General features: G+C 36.3%; 1 protein-coding gene across 1 annotated transcript in view; it reads left to right on the forward strand.

Moving 5' to 3' along the window:
- The window catches only part of LOC104696063 (adhesion G protein-coupled receptor A3), a 263,063-nt gene that overhangs the window by 34,903 nt on the left and 206,713 nt on the right, over positions 1-21,447 (forward strand). Inside the window, exon 2 of the mRNA XM_039554100.1 lies at positions 12,984-13,055. Coding sequence (XP_039410034.1) covers positions 12,984-13,055 — 72 coding nt within the window. The remainder of the gene's footprint in view (positions 1-12,983; positions 13,056-21,447) is intronic.

Consider the following 21,447-nt stretch of genomic DNA (forward strand, 5'->3'; position numbering starts at 1 on the left):
TATTCAGGTTTAATGTTAGAATTCTTGTTTGATAATCCAAAGAGTGTATGTTACAGTGTATTTTTTTTCTAATACAGATTAAGGGGGGTTTTTTGTTATCATCTGGCTGCTGCTTGGCAGCCTGTAAGATATGTTACATTGCTTCAGTCAAAATTCAGTAATGGTGCGAAGTGTTTGTACTGGCAACTTGCTGCTTTAAATTCTATACATTAACCATCTCCTATGCCAAGTCAGTGAGCACAAAGTAGTAAGTGTATGAGCAGCAAAGAAATAACAACTACGTGTGTTGCATGTAGTGCAGTTATAAATGAGAAAATGGCATTTCAATGGAAAAGAGACGGATGGGTGCCCACGCTGATTTTGGCTGATACAAGAACTGTCTGTTGTGCCCTGTACTTTCTGTGCTTTCTTGTCTTTGATGGATGATGCATCTTCCACACTGGTACACCCAGCTGCCCATTACTCTAACAGGGGCTTGCCCAAGGAATGAATGTCTAAGGTATTTATTTTAGGAATTACTTAAGGACAGAATATTTTTTTGCCATTCTTCTTCAAGCAGGTTGTGGTGATTTCCTAAAGAACACAAGTTGTGTCTCACTTGTAGACCAGTTCAGTCAGTAGCTCATTAATTATATGTGTACCAGAAAAGACAATCTGTATCTTTTCTTTACTTGTTTTTTCTTCATTTACTGCTCATAGCTATACTCTCTTCCCTGATCTTGCTTTTATTTCTTTCGTGACTTCTATTTCTTCAGTTCTTTCTGAAGACAGTCTCTGTTTTTAAAAAATAAGTGCAACGGGTCTTACTTATCCTTTCATGTAATTTCAGGCATCCGTGAAAGGTGCTGTCACTCTCAGTATTGATTCAAGGATCTGAAAACACTTCTGAAAAAAGAATAAATTATTCTGTCATCATTAGTTTGGGAAAACTTTTAAAACTGCTGAAAGAAATGAATTGGGAAACCATTAGGAATCATGGAGCTTCATTTAACATAGTTGTGATCACTTCAGGACATGATTCCCCCCAAAGGCTTTGGAATTCCTTGTGGATATTGCTGCCAGAGTTTATTATTTTAAAAGCAATGCGTTCAGTTACAGTTATTGTACTAGTAAATGTTTTAGGAGCCATTTGGTAGAAAGGCACACTGGGAGGTAAAGCTGAATATTTGCAATTGAGTATCTAACAAAAGGTGGTTGAGTGAGCTGAACATTGGCTAATGTGAAAGAAACAGATACAAAGCAAGGTAGGAAGAAGTTAGTTGTGTAGTGGAAATTGAATCAAATGGTAGGTGTCTTTGTATTATTTATACCAGTGTTTTGAACAGTTGTGCTGAAAGCTTTATTTCAGAGATTGCGGCTATAGCTAAAATGGAAAGAACATCAAATATTGAACAACACAGCCTTAGGAAGCTACTTTTAAGTACTGGGCTGATAGATACAGCATCTGAGACTGAGATTAAAAAAAGACAAATCCCAACTGAGACCATCATTGACCACTTTAGCTTGGAAGCTGGGAAGTAGATGGACTCGGAGATAATTGGTGTGTTACATTCGTCACATGGGGTGAAAACTGCCTTCCCAAATGTCCTGGGAGAATTTTCTTAAGGCCCATTTTCTTAAGGTAACCACATTTCCCTTCACCAGTGCAAAATCTCTTGAGAGATAAGACATGAGGATGTTGCTTAGGCTTAAAATGAGTACTTTTAACCAAGTAAGTGGAGTCTTCTACTTAAAATAATTAATTATTAATTCTGTGTACTGATTGTGCACACCTTACTATATTTTCAAATTGGAAATAAAAAGCTGGCTGAAAGTTTAATTACTCCTAGAAGAAATCATTAAATGTTTATTCTTTTCTGTATATGTATTCAGTAAAATTATATTAACATAGGGAATTTTTGAAGCAAATAATCTAATAATATTAGTGCTGGAAACAATTGATACAGATTATTTACAACAACAAATAAAAAAAAAAGTAAATGTTGCATTCCAATAGTTTTCCAATTCGACTTAGGCGGGCAATATAGAACTGGGATTTGATATGCCAGAGGTTGCTTTTATATGTCACTTGTGACATGTGGGTCCTGAAAGAAAATATTGTAAAGGCGGGTGTTGTGGCAGATATAAAGCACATTCAACCTGTAGGCTACAAGTTGGTGATTTTGATGTATAACCCCCAATTTTCTTGGTCTAGTTAGGGACCCACATTGGGTAAAGCAGAAGGAGGTTCCAGAAAAGGTGACGGTCTGCATCGTCATGTTTAGGGTTCCTCAGTCTGACACTTACTGTGACAATTCTCTTGCTTAATGTCTGGTCTCTGCAGTAAGTTTAGAGCAGATTACCTCTGTGCTGTCTGAATTTCAAATTTTTAGGGATTGTTCAATCTGTTGTAGTCCACTTCATAAATAGTGCTCAAGGCCAAGATAATCCACAACAGCCAATCACTCGGTTACACAAAAGTGCAAAAGTGTCATCATTTCACCACTCTGAGCAGTGCTCTGATCTACCTGATCTGGTTTAGGTGGGAGATGGGACTGGATGACCTCTTGAGGTCCCTTCCACTCTGGATGATTGGGAGAAACAAATTATCTGTCAGCCTGCGTTTTCTGCCTCAAATGGACACTAGCCCAAATCTGTTTTTTAAAACATTTTGCAGACTTGAAGCACCTCCAAAAAGAACTATAAACTTGTATGCTGGACTGTATGCGTTGTGTGTGGTTCACTTGTCCTCTGTGAATTAAATAAGAATAATTACTAAGCGTTCAAAACTTCGGGCTGTCACTCTACTAGAGTGAGTATCAGTAGCTGTCTGAAGTGCTTTAGAAAAACTTCTTTGTCACTCGTTATTAGCAGCTAAAACTCTGTTCCTCTGTCTTTTACACCAAATGGAAGGCTAAGAGGAGCATTCTGACATTCAGTCTTACTGGTTGAGGCAAAATAGAACAAACAATTTAGATTTCCTAAACTACCTCTTTAAATATATCATTATGAAAAAAGATTTTCTTTTGAAATTCAGCTAGGAATTATTTAATGATTCCAGACCAGGTTTTTTTCAGGCTTTCATTTTTCATACATATTGCCCAAAGGATGCACAATGAGTTGTGTATTTCATTGAATTACCAGAAGGTATACATTGTCATTTTTAAAAAATACTACTGCATATAGCTCTTTCACAGAACACAATTGCAGTCCCAGCAGAACTTGTCAGTTAAGCTATAAACATAATAAAAAACAGAAAACCAATTTGTGGGAAAATCAAAATTACTGCAATGAAAACTTTTCAGTATTTTTCTGGATTTATACTCAGGAATTGTTTTAGTAACTGAGAGACATGAGCATTTTGAAGACGATTCTGAGCATAGTTTTCAGAAATAATATGGAAACTTTATAATGCTCTTCTAGAAATACACAAAAGATTAGCAAAACTAGGGAAAGCGAAAGGAGTGTTTCAGGGTTTAAAAGAAGGGCCGTGAGCTGAATAAGAGAAGTGCTGAAAAGATCCCACAAAGGAAACAAAAAGTAATATAAGAAGTGTAATAAAAAAGGAAGGGTGACTCGGGAAATTTTACCCTTTTTCCAAAGTGACTTAGAAGTAAGTTATAGTAAAATCTGAATTAGGAAATCTGAATTCTTTCTTGTAAGAATTTTAATTAAATGTTAATAATTTATTTGGTACTCTTGTTAAAATTTTTGAACTTAAGAACTCAAAATTTATTTGTAGAATAATACCTCCTGAACGTATTGTATGTAGTGTATAAAACAGGTTTGGCCCACCTGTGGAGCTCCAAGGCAGTTTGGGGTGCTGGTGATTATTTGGCTGAGCCCAGGAAAGAGGAATGGTTATGCTGACCTTGCCATGAATCACCATGGTAAATCACTTGCAGAAACCATTTTGGAGTGGGGAACCTAAATGAACTTCTTATTCCTACTGAAATAAGTGTAAAAATTCCTGTCCTGTAGGATGAAGATGTTTCTCAGCTCTTGTGTCTTGTTGGTGCTGAGCACACTGAAATGCTCAAATCTGCACATTGTTCCAGTGCATTGTTCTCTCAGCTGCTCTGCAAGTCCTGGTGGTGTTTGCACCATTGCTGTTGGCGAATTCTATAAAAGTGTGGATGAGAAACAAACATAAGAATGTAATCTTCCCACAGCGCCGAGTTGAATGAGAAGCATGTCAAAAGCTAATTCTCCTGTAAACAATCACTTCATTAAATCCATTTGCATACTGCACAGGCTTATGCAGTGGAGGAGAACTTTCAATTTTTTTAGCTTATGCAGTGGAGGAGAACTTTCAATTTTTTTAATATTCTGTATGAATCTCATTTTTCCCACTAAAAATGGATTTCAAATATATATTCATTGAAGGATGTGCAGTGAGTCAAAGGCAAAACCAAGAACACCAGGGCATGCAGACCCATGCTGTCACCAGTTGGCTACATATGCTCTTAGAAATAGTGTTTTATTGCAAGTTCAGACATAAGGATTTCCTTTTCATTGTAGAGAGAGCTTTGAACAATTCCTCCCTTTCTCCAAAGAAAATGTTGACAATAGAATCTTTGATCTACAAAAACTAATGCACATGAAAAATTTAATTCATGTAAATAATTCTGTTAGACTCAGTAAGACCCATCACAGGAAGTTAAACATGCATAACTATCTCTCAAGTAAAGACCATGCATGTGGTAGGTACAGTGATATAGTCTAAAAGTTCACTTAGATAAAGTTCTGTCTTCAAAAGATGTAATGAAAATGCTGTCTTATCAAAAGATCATGTGGGGTTTTTAAACTAAAATTTGAAAAAAATTACATGCACTGAAGTTCAAAACTTTTAAAAGTAAGATTTATCTAGAGAGCTGAATGGTGTTATAAATACGTGTCCATGTTGTAGGCAAATAGTAATGATTCATCACATTTTTATATTCTCATATTCTATGTTCAGTTCAATATGATGTGATTTTACGAAATATCACTGCATAATTCCAGTTTACTATTCCAGTGCTATATATATTGTTAAACCTTTTTCTACAATCATCCACTCACTATGTAAGTTTTCCGGGTGCTGACTTTCTTGAATACAATTGATTAAACTTTGAGCACAGATTCCTGTATGACACTTCAGGTGTTCACTGATCTTTAGAAATAACCTTTAGACCTTAAGTTCTTGTGGGAAAAAGAAGTTTTACTTAATAGGATCATCTAGTTCAGAAATTCTCTAGTGCTTGATAAGTCATAAAATAGACAAGCACATTTCTTTTCTGAAGTACTTAGACTCCTATTAGTAATGCTTTGATTCCTACTGCTTCTTGTCCTGTTCAGTTAATTAATATCATCCTGTAGTGGAGTGGGCTTGTTCAAAAGCTGAAGCCTCTTTAACTCCCCCACTGTTAGGAAATCATATTAAAACTTCTATTTGAGAGTGACCTTGCTGCTTCCTTTTGTTAGTACATTAATACCACTGAACCAGTATTAGGGAGAGAATGAGTTGTTTGTCCTGCTAGTGATGATAATATTTTGTTTTACTGTTTGAATTGTGGTGTTGCTTTCAAAAAAAGGCTCTTGAATATGATTTTACCTAATTAAATCAGTTGATGTGGTAATTAATATGAGAACTCTCCGGCTTTGGTGTTTTGAATGTGACCTAGCAGTCCCTTATATCACCCAAGAGGACTATTGATGAAAAGCCACCAGTATGAACACCAAAGACAAAAAAAAAAAGCGTTTTGTTTTACACTTTAAATTTCTGAAAGTGGGGTTATTGAACAGTGATTTTGCACAAAAGCAATGTTCTGTTTCCATACTACAGCTTCTCCCACATTCCATTAAATGGATGACAGACTATTGGTGTTAATTTACACTTTTGGAAGGACTTTCATTTAAATAACGACTTACCTAAAAGGAAATTTCTTGATGCTTATGCTTTCTTTTGCTATCATCAAATAGCATCAAGATCTGGAAACTGCTGTTCTGCTGGTACTGTACAAATAAAAATGATAATTAACACACTCTTACTGCCTCTTTGGCTATAGCTGTTTGGGGGCTGGTTTTGCCACATGAACGTGCTGTGTACAATGGAAGGCAGTTTTTGAGTATTTTTCTGTTTCCACTAATGCTTGATATTGCTGCAAGTGAATGGGTTTAACAAAAGCTGGTATATATGGAAGATAATGATAAAACCAGTTGGAATTAGAGGTGCTGAGAGACTAGGTTTTATTGCTTTCTACAGGATTTTTGTATGATTCCTTTTAAGAATGTTGACCACACACTTTATTTAGTTTAAAAAGACAATAAAACAGGCCACAATCCTCTTCAGGAAGAGAGGTGCCACTTCAGGCCTTTATATTCATCTTTACTCTTCTGATCATTTACCTTTATGCTCTTTTAAGTTTTGGTGTTCTCAAAGTCAAAAAGAGAAGCAGGCACTATGAATTACTGTACTTACATACTGATATATAATAAATTAATAAATACTCCCCCTATCTTTACAACTTTTCCTCCCTTGTGTTTGGGTATCAGACTGTGCAGATGTCCACCACACCCAATTCATCTTGTGAGCTGTCAGCAGCGTTTTCAGTCCTTTTTCTCTTTTCACTTGTTCAATCAGTTTTGTTATTGTTCTGTGACTCCCTCTCAGTCTGTTTGTATAGTTCTAATATTATCTGTTGAAGTACTAGGTAGTAACTCAGCTATGGTTTTCAGTTTGGAGAGGGGAAAAAAAGTGCAGTTTGTACCTGTATTTTATGATAGCTCCATGTATCTCTCCATGTGTGGCACAAAAAGCAGGTATCTTTTTTTTAAATTTATTTTTCTATTTCTGCCATGTTTGTGGTCCAAACTCCTTCTTAATTTGTTTCTGTGGTGCAGTTCTCAATGAATTATGGATGTTGTGGGAAATAAACAATATTCTGGTTTACCAAGAAGGATTTTAAAACCTTAAAAAAAATTTAGAAAAACTTAGTTTTTCATTTTACACTGTAGGATTTCAATATAAATTATTCTAGTCGTATTCTGATACTATAAAGAAATTAAATACATTTTTCCCTACCAGTGTGCCCAAGGATTTCACAGGATGTCTTCTCACACTCCCTTCGTATCTAACCACATGCCACATGTAAAGAGGACAAACATCTTAAACTGCAATATGTCAGCTGTTATCAGGCTTCCATGAAAAATGATTAACTACTATCTGTACTTAAATTGTTATTTTGGAATAAAAGATACTTCAAATTGTTGATGTTAAGTTAGCATGTAAGAGAAAGTGCAGAACTCAAAACACAGTTTCTGAACGGAGCCCCAGCACAGTCGTCCCAGATGTACAATCTTAGTGGACCAGGCTTTCTGTCTTTTTTCAAATTCTCATGGATGTTCACCTAACACACCTTTCTACTTGAGAAGTGGAAAACTGAATAGGGATTAAGAGGAAGTGCACAGCAGGGGTGGGTGTGGTTGGGGGTCTGGTTGTTGTTTCCTGTAGCACTTGAGTGTCCCTTTAGCTGGGCCCAGTGAGTGGGGCTCAAAGGAAGGATTCTGGAGGTTTCAATTTTCTAGGCATGGTCTATCAGCCTAGACACAGGACTGGGTCAGGTATGATCTGTAGCAGCTTGTGGGCTGCTCAGCAGAAAATCCAGGTGAAAGTTGACATTTTACTGATTTTTCATGAAGTTTGGGTGGGAGGTTTTGCTTGTGGTTTTCATGTACTTTCCCCTGTGAGTATTATCAGAGGAAATACATATTTTCATTAATGGGTCACACTTCCTTCTATGTTCACTATGCATTTGGGAATAGCAGTCTTCATCTAAATGCCTTGTCTTCCTTAGATTTGGTTATCTGAGCTGTGCTTTCTCTGTGGATGCACTGCTGTGGGAGCTTGCAGGCTTTAGGCTTTACTGGGTGGGATGCAGCACCATCCCACTGAAGAAGCCTCAGCTGTGGAATTTGTTTACTCTGTAATGTCAAGTGAACCCAAGTCCATTGACTCTGGAGGCTTGGTAAAAAGATTCCTTCTCTCTGAGGGGTTATATAGGAAGTTGAAGTTTGTTTTCATTATGATTGAGAGCTCTTTATTCGATGCTTTTTAAATACTTCAGTAAGTTCTCTTATGCTGGGCATGTTTTGTACTTGAATGAGACTTTGTTGCACAGGGCCACATAATCCTGTACTTTCAATGGTTTCAGAAAACAAAAATCACAGCCTCATTTTAAGCAAACTGTGATTTATGGCTTGTTTAATTCAAATGGAAGAATTGGCAAGAAAATCAGAGAAATTACTTTTCTCCATTAGAACAATTTATTCTTTTAGGTATGTCTGTACTGTAAAGAAAGGGAGTCCAGGACTGAAAGGAGAGCACAGGAAGCAATGGCTCATTGACTGTCCATGCTTCTCCATTGTTAGCATCTGCTTGGCGTGGTTTTGGTCCTGGTGTATTGATGCCTTGAAGTGGCTACCTGAAAACACAGGCTAGACAAGATTAAGAAAATAAGAGTAGGTATTTATTTGAAGGACCTTCAAAGGTACACCTTGGGAGTCAAAAGCCTCCACCCAAGATGGACCCTGGGCACAAGTTCTTCACACTTTTATAAATTTGGTCCATTTGCATATCAGAGTTAATTCTCCAATTATAATTTCAGTTAATGATGTAATTACCCCAAACTTGCCCCTCCTCTCAAAGGCTTTAGTTTACATGTTTTTGGGGCCTGGGTCAACAAGGTGTCCTTGAGGTGCAAACCTAGAGAGGGTTTGTTATGTCTAACCAGCATGAAGCAGCAGTAGCTAACAGGCCGTATGAAATTTCAGTTACATACTGGGCAGTACAGGATTTGAAAAATATAAAAGTTAAAACCTAAGGCATCATTCCCCCCCCCAAGTGAGGTTGGTTGGTTGGTTTGTTTCCAGTGCAGGGTGAATGGAATCGTGTTCAGCCTGTGCTGCAGCCCACCAGGGAAGTACATTTGTGCTGTGAAACTGCATGCATGGATTAAATGCTTTAGGATGTCAGTGCAAGTCAAGAGAGGGTGTTTGAATGATATCCCTTGAGAGCAGGAATAGTGCTGGAGGGCTCCAGAGGGCCAGGAAAGAATAAACCTGGTGTTGAGTTAATATCTTCTGAACAGCCTCCCTGGGGTAAACTGTCCCCCAAAATGTCTTCGGAGGAGTAGCAGAGACGTAAGATTTTAGACAGTCAACTGCAGCAACAGAATGGTTCATGAAGTGTCTGATAGCAGAGTGGTACTGACAGGTAAACTGCTCCCCAGCACTGTTTTAGTTGCATCCTGTGAGAGCTGGGACTGAAGGTGCCTTGATTTGAATTTTCAGTTACTTGGGCTTGAATCTTTAATATATTGTGCAAAGACAGTTTGCAAACTGAACTTTAAAATAAATACTTATTAGAAGGCTTCTCTGGGAATCTTCTTCTTGAACAAAACCAAAAAAACCAACCAAACAAAGACAAAAACCCACCACTAACAATAAAAAACCAAACCCCAAACCAACCAACCAATCAACCAACCCAAAACCCCCCCAAGACCCAAACCAAACCAAAAAAACTACTTTAAGTAGATTTTGGTTTTAGAAAATACCTTCATTGAAATAAAGTGTGCTCATTTTCATAGTGTTTCTTCTGCTGGAATAAAATACTTAAAATGTCAGCTTCTTAGCACATAGCTAGAAACTGATAATTATTTAAACCAGCTGCCTAGTTGCAGTGTATGGTGAGATTCATCACTGTGATTCACTAGCACATCAGAAAAAAAAAACGCAAAAAGCAACCAAGTGAAAATGCTGTGGATAGATAAAATGTGAAAAGTACTTATTCACAGTTGGTGCATGGTGGTGGTTTATTTTTAAAAAGTGCAACCTCTATTAGAAGTTTGATTAAAATAAGTGAGTCAGTTTCTGTTATATCTGACAGCTATAAATTTGTTACAAGCTTTCCAAAGAAAATACATGAATAACACTTTTTTTTTTTTTTTCTCATGTATTTATTCACCAAACCCTTGCCATCTGTAAGTACAAGAAAAGGATGCTCATCACTGCAAAATTTCTGCAGGTCTTTAATTAGAAACATTTCCCTGTAAGCAGGTGACTGTATTCGAGGGAAAAGAGAAACATACCTATTTGGCTATACTTCATACATTTCATGTCCATTCTATTGCTTGTCCATAGAAATAATGTACAAAAATTATTCAGTGTAATTTCAGCATCAAGACTAAAAGCCACAATTTGTCCCAGCATTGATTATTTGAAAATGTTGTTCATTGTCGGTAGTTAAGCCTTGTTTCTGTGTTAGGATATTGAACATTGTAACCAAAACTTTCCTCCCTTCCATCCTCATTCCTGCGACAAATGTCCTCAGAAGGGAAGAATGTTATGAGTCGCATCAAAAGCTTAGTAAGTGATGCATTACTATATGAAAAATAATGTGATTTATGTTTGCCACTGAAGTTGTTCATTTTATTCACAGAATTAGTCTTCAGTACAACCCAAATCCTTCTTGATAACAGCCTGTTGCAAGTTCTTGCACATCACTAAAACTAATTAAAACCAGGTGGATTCTTCCCATGTAGCAGTACCACCCAGCTGAATGAAATGTAGATAACTTATATGAATTGTTAGAGAGGATGTTGTTTTCCCTAGGGACCTTACTGGAATGCTAGGATTCTCTAAAGCTGCATTTCTGAACAGAAGAAGAATCATATTTTAACTATGATATCCTTATTACTTTGTTTATAAAACCTGAATTTAAGTTGGCACTGTAGAGAAGAGGAAACTCTGAAGGAAACTTAATTTTTGAAACCTGATCTCTGTGTGAAAGTCTCTGTGAAACTCCGCTATAAAGATTTGAAAGGTTTCCTTTAGAAACTCAAATCTACATAGCTAAGTTTTGTTGGTTTTTTTGGTTTTTTGTTTTTTTTTTTAATTTTGTGGTGTCACATTTTTCACAACTCAGTTTATCTTTCAAAAATATGAATGAGATAGCAGAATCATGAGCTGTGTTTACTGAGTATTCCATTTATGAACTAAATGATCTGCTTAATCTTGTGATTTATTACTAGTTTGATAGTTCTCCTTAATTAATAGGAGTTTGTTTTATGTGGGCTAATGATACTGGTTTCAATCAACGTGTGTAGGGCTGTACGGAAGGGGACATGGAGGAAGAGTAGGGGGCCAGCTGACCTGTGCTGCATTTTCATGGAGTGCCAGCAAAGTTCAGACTGCCCTCTTTTTCTGGGCAGAATGAATAGAAGGCTGGAAAAACAAACTGGCACAATGAAAATTTTTTAAAGACAGAAGTACTTGTATCTAAGCCAGCTGTAAGTTTTGAAGTGCACTTATCTTTGCAAATCAGACTATGCAAAGTAGTCCAAATACAATATTTGTATCAAATGTCATTGTAACAGACCTCAAAGATGGTCTCTCTGTAAAACAGCATATTAAAAAAAAATGACCCAATATGAAGTGGAATTCATTATGTTAGTCTTTCCAAGCCCAGCCAATTTTAATTTTGGGTCTTTTTTCTTGACTGACTCAAGTTCTTTGCAGTCTCAGAAGACAAGTTGAATAAAAGAATAAAATAATAGAACATTGAGAATAAAACAATAGAGCATTTCATATATTTACCCACAGTGGACCATCAAGTCACATCAAAATACACATTTATATAGGAATTTTAGATTTGCAGAAATCTCTAGATCTTACTAACATTGCAGTGTTTTAACTTTGCTACATCAATAATTATTTTTTGTGTTCCTGTGAGTCAGTGTTGTTACATTTGCATCTAGACTTGAGATTTTATGTGGTAGGTGTGTGCTGGGGCAAAGCACTTACTGTTCATATACAATGGGAAATGCTAAGAGCAAGACAAGTTAAGATGTCTTGTGTAACTGACTGTTTAAAAACTTTACAAAAATAAAAAGTTGATTTAAAAATCTCAAGTTTGCTAGTTAAGAGCATAAAATTTATTTTAAAATATTTTTGGTCTACTTTCTATCTTATTGCAAGCTGCATGTCTTATTTTGAAATGTACTTTTGTGCACTAGAGAAGTGTAATTTATTGTAAATGTTACATTAAAAGACTCATTTCTCAGGCAGTTGGAATTAGATTTTTTCAGAGACAAATGTTTCTTATGCACTTTGCATAATCATTACATTAAAACCCCAATTTCTCAAGTTGCTAAACCAAACTGCATTTCTTTTGCATATTGGAAGGTTTTTAAGGGGTAACATCTTCAGAACAAGGGCATGTTCATATTGTATTGCTTCTGAAATAGCTGGGAACACATGGTGATGGAAAGTCACTAAACTAGGAAGAACCACTTGTGAAATTCACAGTAGCTTAATATAAGGAAGAATAAACAACTTTTTCAATGGCCTGCATGCAGGGCCAGTCTGCAAGTGTATGTGATGGTGGTGGCGTTTGATGGGTCAGGCATAGCTTAATTACTGAATTTCTACTATGCAGAGGTTGTAACAGGAAAAATTTTTGGACTTGTCTGTTTTTGTTTGTCTCTCCTCTAGAAAATTAAATACTTTGTCTGTATATGTGAGCTATCCATGGTATGATTCCTTGTACCTCCCTGCTACAGCAGCCACTGCAAAGTGATTTTATTGTCCTCTAATCTACGGGAACAGTTTTTAACATGTCTTTTGCTTTACCCGCCTTTTTGCAGACTGGGAAGCCCAACAAGTACCTTAGTGGTAATTTAGAATCTACTAGTAAAGTGTGGGCATTTAGCAGTGTTAGAATTTTCAAGCTGGAGTCAAAATTCACTTCTTGACATATTTCTTGACTGTGCTTTTATTTAATAAAGAAGAAACTGTGCACTTCAGGAAATGGTAATCTTTATTTATGGCTATGATGGAAAAATGCAAATGAAGCAGTGAATTTTGTGATTAGTATTTTACAGAGCAGTCACTTACTATAATTATATGTTTTAGATCAGTGGAATTATCATGTTCTATTAACCAGATTATTTCCTGACTTCTTGTAGGATTCTGAGTAACAACAAGATCTTGTGGTTGAAGAATGGCTCTTTCTTCGGGCTGAGATCCCTGGAGAGACTGTGAGTAACTGACCAGCCTTGCTCCACCTTCAATTAAAAAGTCTTTCTACTTTAAATATAGAAACAAACATCAGATAATGAAGTTGAGACGTTCTGAACTGTATTGCACAGTAGAGTTTCTAGGCAGTCATCAGCTTAAGAAACAGCATAAAAATGAGTGCATGGGGATGGACGTGGAAAATACAGGAAAGCACTGCCATCAGTTTGGAACTAAAATAAACATGCAGTCAAAGGCTTGTACCACACTATGTACACTATCACAGCAAAGACTGCTATATGTAATGGTAACACTAATATACCTGACATGTAGTTTGGGTTATTTAACTCACTGGTCTCCAATACTTCCATTTTAGTTCTATACTAATTTTAATTTTTTCTATATTTTAATTATAATATCAACAAATTGGACAGCATTTATCACAGGAGCAAACAATGATATTGATAAAGCTCCATGGCCATGTATTTCTAGCCAGTATTTGGAGGGGGAAAGAGGAGCTCAGGAGCAGCTAATGAGTTAGGAAGAAAACATTTGGAAACTTCAATGGAAATAAATAAGCAGTAACAGCTATAGTATAACACTACTTTCTGTATAGATAGGTCAGTCATTTGAGAATAATTGTGAACAAGCCTAAAAGGCGACTTTTTATATCTTTAGGCAACTTATGGTGCCAGTACATCTAAAATGAGTAATTATGTCATGCCTATCTTACAATATCTCCTGCAGCTTGAGCTAAATTACTTTCATACTGCTTTGTAAGAATAGCTTTATTATGTAGAACTGTTGATATAAAATAGTTGCTACATTCATGAATGCATGAATGTATTCTGTGTAGTATGACATATGAAAATCAACCTTTTTTGCTATAGATGTGTGTGATATGCATGCTGTTTATGGTTGTGGAATAAAGTGGGTAAGTATATCATACTGAGATGTTTGAATATCCTAATGGTGATTTAAAAATAAACAACTTATTTCAAGGTCTCAAGCAATCCCTTAAGCACCTTGAAGGGTTTGGATAAAGTGACTGTCAGAACATTTATGCTAAGCAATATTAGATTTTCTCTGTATATAGTTATAGTTGTATCAAATACTTTCCTTAATGTTAAATATTGATATATTAAATGATAGGGAATATTAAATAGTATAGAATGGAGAGTGGTGTATTATTTACTAACTGGTTTAATACTACATTTAACAGTGATATGAGGTTTGTAAAGAAGTCTATAAATATTTTAGACAAAAAAATTTAGAACACGGGATAGGATTACGAATTTATTGCAAGAAGGGAAATTAATAAATTAAATTCTTATGTAATATAAGTAAATGTAAGTAATGTAGTGTTTAGAACTAAAGGAAAACATTTCCTCTGAGGTTTTTTCTAGGGTTTAACTTACATTGGGAAATTATATGAGTATGTACTTTTAAGAAGTTTATTAGTTAACTAGTGAGATAAATACTTCAACCTGAAAAGACATTACAAGCAAAACTAAGAACGGTGAGAAAACAGAAAAAGTGCCTCAAGTACCATCTCCATCTAAACCATTTTCATTTTCCTGTACTGATTTTTCACAACAGTACAGATAAAATGAATATCATCTCCTCTGGTTATAATTCTGTTTGGCTATAGTATTAATATAAAATCCATGAGTGATCCATTAATTGAAGACTGGAATTCAAGTGATGACATTCTCATGATTCAGCCACTCTATTTCTGCTTCATTTGGGGCCAGTCTGGCCCCATATGCTTCTTATCAGTATCTGTGAAATCCCAGTTTCAGCTGGAGGGGTGAGAACAGCTGGAATAGTCTACTAGGAGGTGAGTGTGAATGAATTACAGCTGGATGAGCGCTCCTAGCTCTTGGACAATGGTTTCCCCAGCTTTGCCTTTTCCACAGAACCTAATTCAGAGCAGTACTTCAGGTGCTCAAAATGGAGAACTATGGCAGCAACTGTTGTCTTTACTGTGACTTGTTAAAATGGACCAAAAACTTTCATTCCTTGCCTGAAAGGAAGTACTGTAGCAGGAAAATCCAGCTTCCTTTAAAATAATATTAAGTTTACAAGATTAGGTGCTTAGGAACACGGGTGTGCTGGAGTTAAGAATTACTTATTTAATTTGGCTTTGCACTCCTTGTGGTCCTGTTCAGAACAAAAAATAATGTGAATGCCATAGAGGAAAGAGTCATGTAAGTCAGTAAAATTTTTTTTTTACAGTTACCACGAGATCATGAGTTAGAAGAGTGTTAGCTTACACAGAAAATGAAATCATTCAATGTCAAACTGTAAAACTTCAGAAAAGTGAAATTTCAGGTGGAACTGAATGACTTGTATAGTCTGGCTCTTACCTGTTCTGGAGTCCTTAAACCCTCTTTTTGGGTAAAGAATGGTTTGAAGCCCTACTCCAGCAAGTGATTGAAAACTTTCCCCCTATTATTTTATTTTTCAATGCATGTCACAACAAGAAATGCAATAATATCTAGTAAAAACTGTATAATAATGATCAAAATACATGCATGAAATATTAATACCTTTACTGGGCATTTTGTAAAAATGCTTTGAAAAACACTGACTCACAAAAGGTGCGCTTTCTGTTTTATGTACATTTATGAACAGTGACTCATGAGTGATCTGTAGAGATGGCAATCCCGCTCCACAGTTACAGTTTTCTGAAATAAAGAATTGCTGCCATGTGCTGGTTTGGAAAGGCTGGCTCACAAAGGTGACACGGCATCTGGGTTATGATATGCCTCTGTGCCACAGAGCTTACACTGCAGTACTAACAAGTGGCATTAAGAAGTGAAGATCATAACTTAAATACCATGAGAGAATAAAAACTTTCTGTAAACTTAGATATGATAATGCTGCCCAGTTATATGGTCCTTGAGTTGGAGTAAAATCAGAAGTGTGGGTAAGAATATAAATAAGATTTTTTTTGAAGCAAGTGTAGTAAAGGAACTGTTTGTTAAAATATGAAGAGCTGCGTGGAATTTAACCAGAAGAGACTTAAAGGCCATAAATTCTATAAATGAGAATGCACGCCTTGAACCCATTTCTGTGATACACCCTGTGGAGATGGCTGGCTTCACATTCAGGAGGCTGAGAATTCAGTTTGGATCTGAAGCTCAGGGCAAAGACTTGACAGCTTGTAATGATTTCAGTTCTAGTGCTTTCCCTGTCTGCAGTCAGTGTCCTGCCTTCCCAGAACAGCAGGAGTTATCACAGACATTTAAATAAGTTTTTCCTATGCTCTGGCTACCATACAAGAAAGGCAAGTTGGGCTTTCAAAGCCATGAAAGAGCGAGGTAGCCCTTTCAAGTTAAGTCTCAGAAATCTGAAAGCTCTCATTTAGTAAAATATTTGGAGGGGTGTGAACAACTGAATTGTCTATGTAATTTGGTGGTGTACTTATTCCATAAATCAGAACAACATATTAAATAGAAAAAATGGTGATAGTTTGCTTCTTTAAGACTTATTTTTATTTACTTATTTTTGTCTTCTGGGCATGGGGTTAAGCATGCTATTACCCAAAGAATCATAGGCTAGTGCAGGTTACCAAGTTACTTGCAGATGCCTTATCATGGCCATATGTGGTATTGATGCTGCTCCAAAGACATTCCCATCCCCCTCCAGTGTGCAGCAAAGTAATAGTATTAGTGCCAGCTGTGGCAAGGCTTTTTATGCCTGAGAATATTTGGCCAGCCATAGTCCATGGGATGCTTCTGAGGGCAGAGACCAATGTGGTTGGGCCAGGTGCTCCAGCTGTGCTGGACCTAAAGCCAAGATCCAGACTAGGGAAATAAATCTTTTGCCCTCATCCTGGTGCCAGCTGGCACAAAACAATGTGTACTTCAGCTATTATCCACACTGCTAATTTTCTTACTTTGCACAGCAGCCACTGCACCACAGTTGCCTGGACAGCCCCTGCCCTGAGCTACCTCCCTATGTTACCTCTCACTGGGGCAACGTGTTGTGGCTTCCTCGCTGTGGACTCCTGCTGCTGTGGGATTGATTGTGTGCTTAGTATTTTCAGGAGTGGGTGTATGAAGTTGCTATCTCTCTGTTTCATTACCAAATGCACTTTTTCATTAGATTTATAGGAGCATTATACCTCTGAGACTTGCTCCTTTGTCCCAGTGACTGAAACTCTAACGGGTTCAGAAGCTATTGGGAGGGAACCAGAAAATAAAAATAAAGAAACATACACAAACAGTCCATGGTTGCATAAGCAGTTTCCTTGGGAAATCAGGATGAAAGATCACTAGGCACGATTACACATTTTTCACAGTTGAGCCAGAAGAAAAGCATGCCAGGCACTAATAAGCAGCAGTGACTGTTTAACAGAAACTTACTTTGTTACATTTTCTAGACAAAGAAAAATAATACTGAAGTATCTTTAAGAATTTAGCATTGAATTTATTTTTTGTTTTATTTTTTTAGTGCTATAGATGTCTTACTCAACCAGGCCTCACTTAGGTGGTGTGTAGTTTTATTAAGTGCTGCTGTAGTGTGAAGTTACCAATCACGTGTCAGTGCTGCACAGCCACAGGTTGTCCTCAGTTATTATCAGACAAGATTGCCTAAAAGCTACTTCAAATAGATTTCAGTGGGACATTCTGCAACTATATGTTGTGGTGTGTAATAACACACTCTACTGAGGGATGAAAAGGGCTAGAAAGACGAGCATAACAAATCAGAACATAGAAAAAACACGCTGTTATGCAGTTGTTACAGAAATATGATACTTAGAAGTTCTTTAGCAAAATTCAAGTGATGGAAGCATAAAATAAAAAGGTTTGACATTTTTAAACATGCAATTTACATTTTCTAAATTACTGTCCTCTTCATTTTTTCCCTGCTCATACATTTGAAATGTGCATGTGCGCACACATACAAAGAAACAGATGTTCTTCCTAGGTACTGTGAAGGATTGGAAATATGCTCAAAGAAATTGTTAAACAATTTTACTTTCAGCACATTGCGTATGACATCTTTAAAGTTAGAAACTTCATAGGATAAATTTAGAAATACGTGTTCTTTTTTTGATTGTTGTAAAAACAGAAAAATACTGGTTATTATGAACTAATAATATTTCAGACTGACAGCCACGATCCAGCTGTGCAACGTTTTTGGCTTTTTTTTTTTTTTCCTAGAAGATCTTGCAGCTGAGGAGTGTGCCCCTAACTGTGCAGGCACTTTTAATAGAAAATAAGTTAATAATTTTGGAGACCTCAAATGCCACTGAACTGTGTGTTTAGAGAAATGCTATGATGGTACTCAAGGAAAGGGAAATTTGAAAGTCTGTTTCTTAGGGCTGTTTGTTGTGTAAATAGCTGTAGTATGAATAAAACTATTCTGTTTTATCTAGTTTTTGTATTTGGAGAAATATGGAGAAAGAAAACTCTATGCAAACTCCTTTCAAGCATCTGAAGTTTTCTTTCTACTTCTTGCATTTCAAATCCTGCATGGATTTAGTAGGATCTCTAGGTCTAGTTGGTAATGATAGCAAGTTATTTCTTTATTCTCAAAGAACAAAAGGACAGGTCCTGCAACCATTATTTTTTCTTGTTTAGTGCTGTGTCTAGGACACCCAAGGAAATCTAAGCAGATTTCCATGTAAAATTTCTTACCGTGTTGGCTTGTAATTGTTTACAAAAGCTCATTAGGCTGCATTACTGTTTGAAGTGATCGATCATATTCTGGTAGATGCAGAAGGATGGGAATAGTCATGGGGAAGGATTTTTCTCCAGGAGCAAGACTGTGCTTTGTGCCTGTACTCTAAACTAGACTGAAGACAATTCATGTTCCTCTCAGCAGTCATTGAACTTTGAGTTACCTTTTTGGTTTCAGTGTCAGATGAAGAGATTATCTTTTTAATTATGATGATGCCAGTGTTTGCATGAGGCAGGAGAGTTCCCTTTGTCAGTCCTAAATGCAGCTAATGGAGCTGGCAGGTTGATATTAATTGATAGGTATGTTTGCCTGCAGTATAGTCTGTACAAAGGCATTTGTAAATACTGAGCTTAAAAAACAAAGTTCTGAAAATTCATGAATTACTGAAGTTAAGGTACTGGTTCATTCAGACATACATGTATTGCAGATAATTGGTTTGGAGGGTTGGAGATGCTCAGGAGATGAAGAGCTTTACAAATACTAGAAGAGAAAAGAAACCCAGTGAATGTAGGCAGTAGACAGATCAGAAAGAGGAAAGAAAATAGTTATGCATATAATAATCATTTATCGCCTAAAATTAGAATAGCTCTTTGTGGAATGAATAGTTTTTAAGGCTCATCCTGGAGCATGGGGAAAAGCAATTTCTACCAAGAAAATGAGTGTTAAGCTAGTAAATTGAACTGTATTCTTCAGAGCTTAATACGCACAGCTCCTTAGCCATCTCTTTTTTTCATTGGTAGTAAATGCCACAGTCACCTGCTGTAAGATTTTTGTTCTGGGGCTTTTATCATATCCCTGGGTTAGAACCAGATTCCTTGCCCATCCTGGCGCTCCTGCATCTCCTGAGGCCAGTCTGTCATTGTGGTGGCTGCAGCCCAGGGATTTTGCCTCTCTTTGGTGCTTGGTTCTCTGTCATTGTGGTAATTTTGGTCATGTTACTCAATAATGCCAGTGTCAGATATATTCTGGTACAGACAGAAGATAGAGATGTTCATTTAAATGAATGCGCTCTTTAAATATCTAACTTCATGTACCTGTCAATGACAATTGTAACATATCGTTGAATTATTGAAAAATAATTAAATGCATGTCAAAAAAGAGTATTCTTTTCCATAAAATCAATTTAGTTCTACAAAATACAATTTCTACAAAATCATTTTAGTATTTTAAAATTTTAATGGCATGGATTGGTGAGATTGGTATGAGCCTGATATGAGACTGAAAGGAGATATGAAAATGATCTCGTAGCACCAGAACACCTTCAGTTCCTCACTACCAAGGGTTTTTTTTAGCATCAAATAAGAGTTCCTCATTAACATTTACAACATTTGAATTGCATCTGGTAAATCATGCAAAACCACAAATTTGGTAATTGAAAATAAAATTTAATTTTACAATGAGAAGTTTCCCCTATCAGTTAATTAGCTAGAATTGTGTTACGATTTCTAACTGACTGTGTGAGTTGAACAAAGTTTTTACCTGATTGTATTTATTTATTGACAGATTTCTTTTGTCATTATCTGATTCTGGAAGATGTTATATTTTAGGCATTGCATTCAATTAAAAATACAGCTTTTTAACTTCTAGATATTTTACTTGAAAACCATCCTTCTTAATCATAAAGGACTTTGTATAAATAGGGAAATTTATGCATGCTGTAGCAAGTCTCTGATGGTTAGGTAATACAATATTTATATGTTGATGTTAAACAAGAGTCTTTTGAAAGAAGAAAATCTGTGAAAGAAGAGGCTTTTATTTGAGAGAAATGATGGGAAATGAAGGACTGTCTTATTTTAGAGATTTTTTAAAAATTTTCATTCAATTTTTGTCTCATCACTTAATCTCTCTCTACTTCTCTGTTTTTTATCAGTATTGCTTATTTAATGTCTCCAAATCTAGTAATACTGGGAGATCTCAGCTTATCAGGAGAGAGAAGGCAAGAAAAAGTATATTGATATTTGTGTAATGCCAATTATTTTACATTTCTACCTTATGTGGAATCTATGTACATTCCTGCCCTGACTGGGAAGAAGCCTTAATGGGCACAAATACCCAAGCCCAGACAGAGGATACTGATGCTTGTTGAAAATACCTGCCTGGTTACTTAAGTAGCAAGAAGCAACAGTAGACCTAAGGAACCTTGGAAAATATCAAGTCCTTGGATCTGGACGTGGAAAAGCCACTGTTGTTCCTCACTGTTGGTAAAGGAGTACCGGGTGAATTGCTTTTCAAAATAAGTATCATTTTGCTGCAGGCAGTGTTTTAATGAATTGCACAGAAGGAGGGTATCCAATTTGCTATCATTGCATAGAAATTTTCAAAAACCAGAGAAGGAGAAACAGAGGCAGGATCAATGTCACAAGTCAAACTGGGCAAACTTAATTAAAAATTGCCTTTTCATTTTTAATTCTGTGGTCCTTTATGGATCTCTTTATCCCATCCTATGACTAACCTGAGTATGTACACTTTTTGACACTGCACTCCCTAAAAACAAATAAACAAAAAAACCACCAACCAAAATAAAACAACCTCCCCAAACTCTCTAAATGCCAGAACCCATTATGTTCTACTGTGCAGTATCAAAGAGAGATTTAGCATTCTACCAGGAGTTTTAAGACTTTTGCTATTCTTAATATGACTGTCAGAAACATAGGAGTTAGAAATTAAAAGTAAAATTACATTACCCTCTTTCTAAGAGGCTGTACGTACGTAAGTCTCACA

The sequence above is a fragment of the Corvus cornix genome, chromosome 6, assembly GCF_000738735.6.
Source record: "Corvus cornix cornix isolate S_Up_H32 chromosome 6, ASM73873v5, whole genome shotgun sequence".
Lineage (NCBI taxonomy): Eukaryota > Metazoa > Chordata > Aves > Passeriformes > Corvidae > Corvus > Corvus cornix.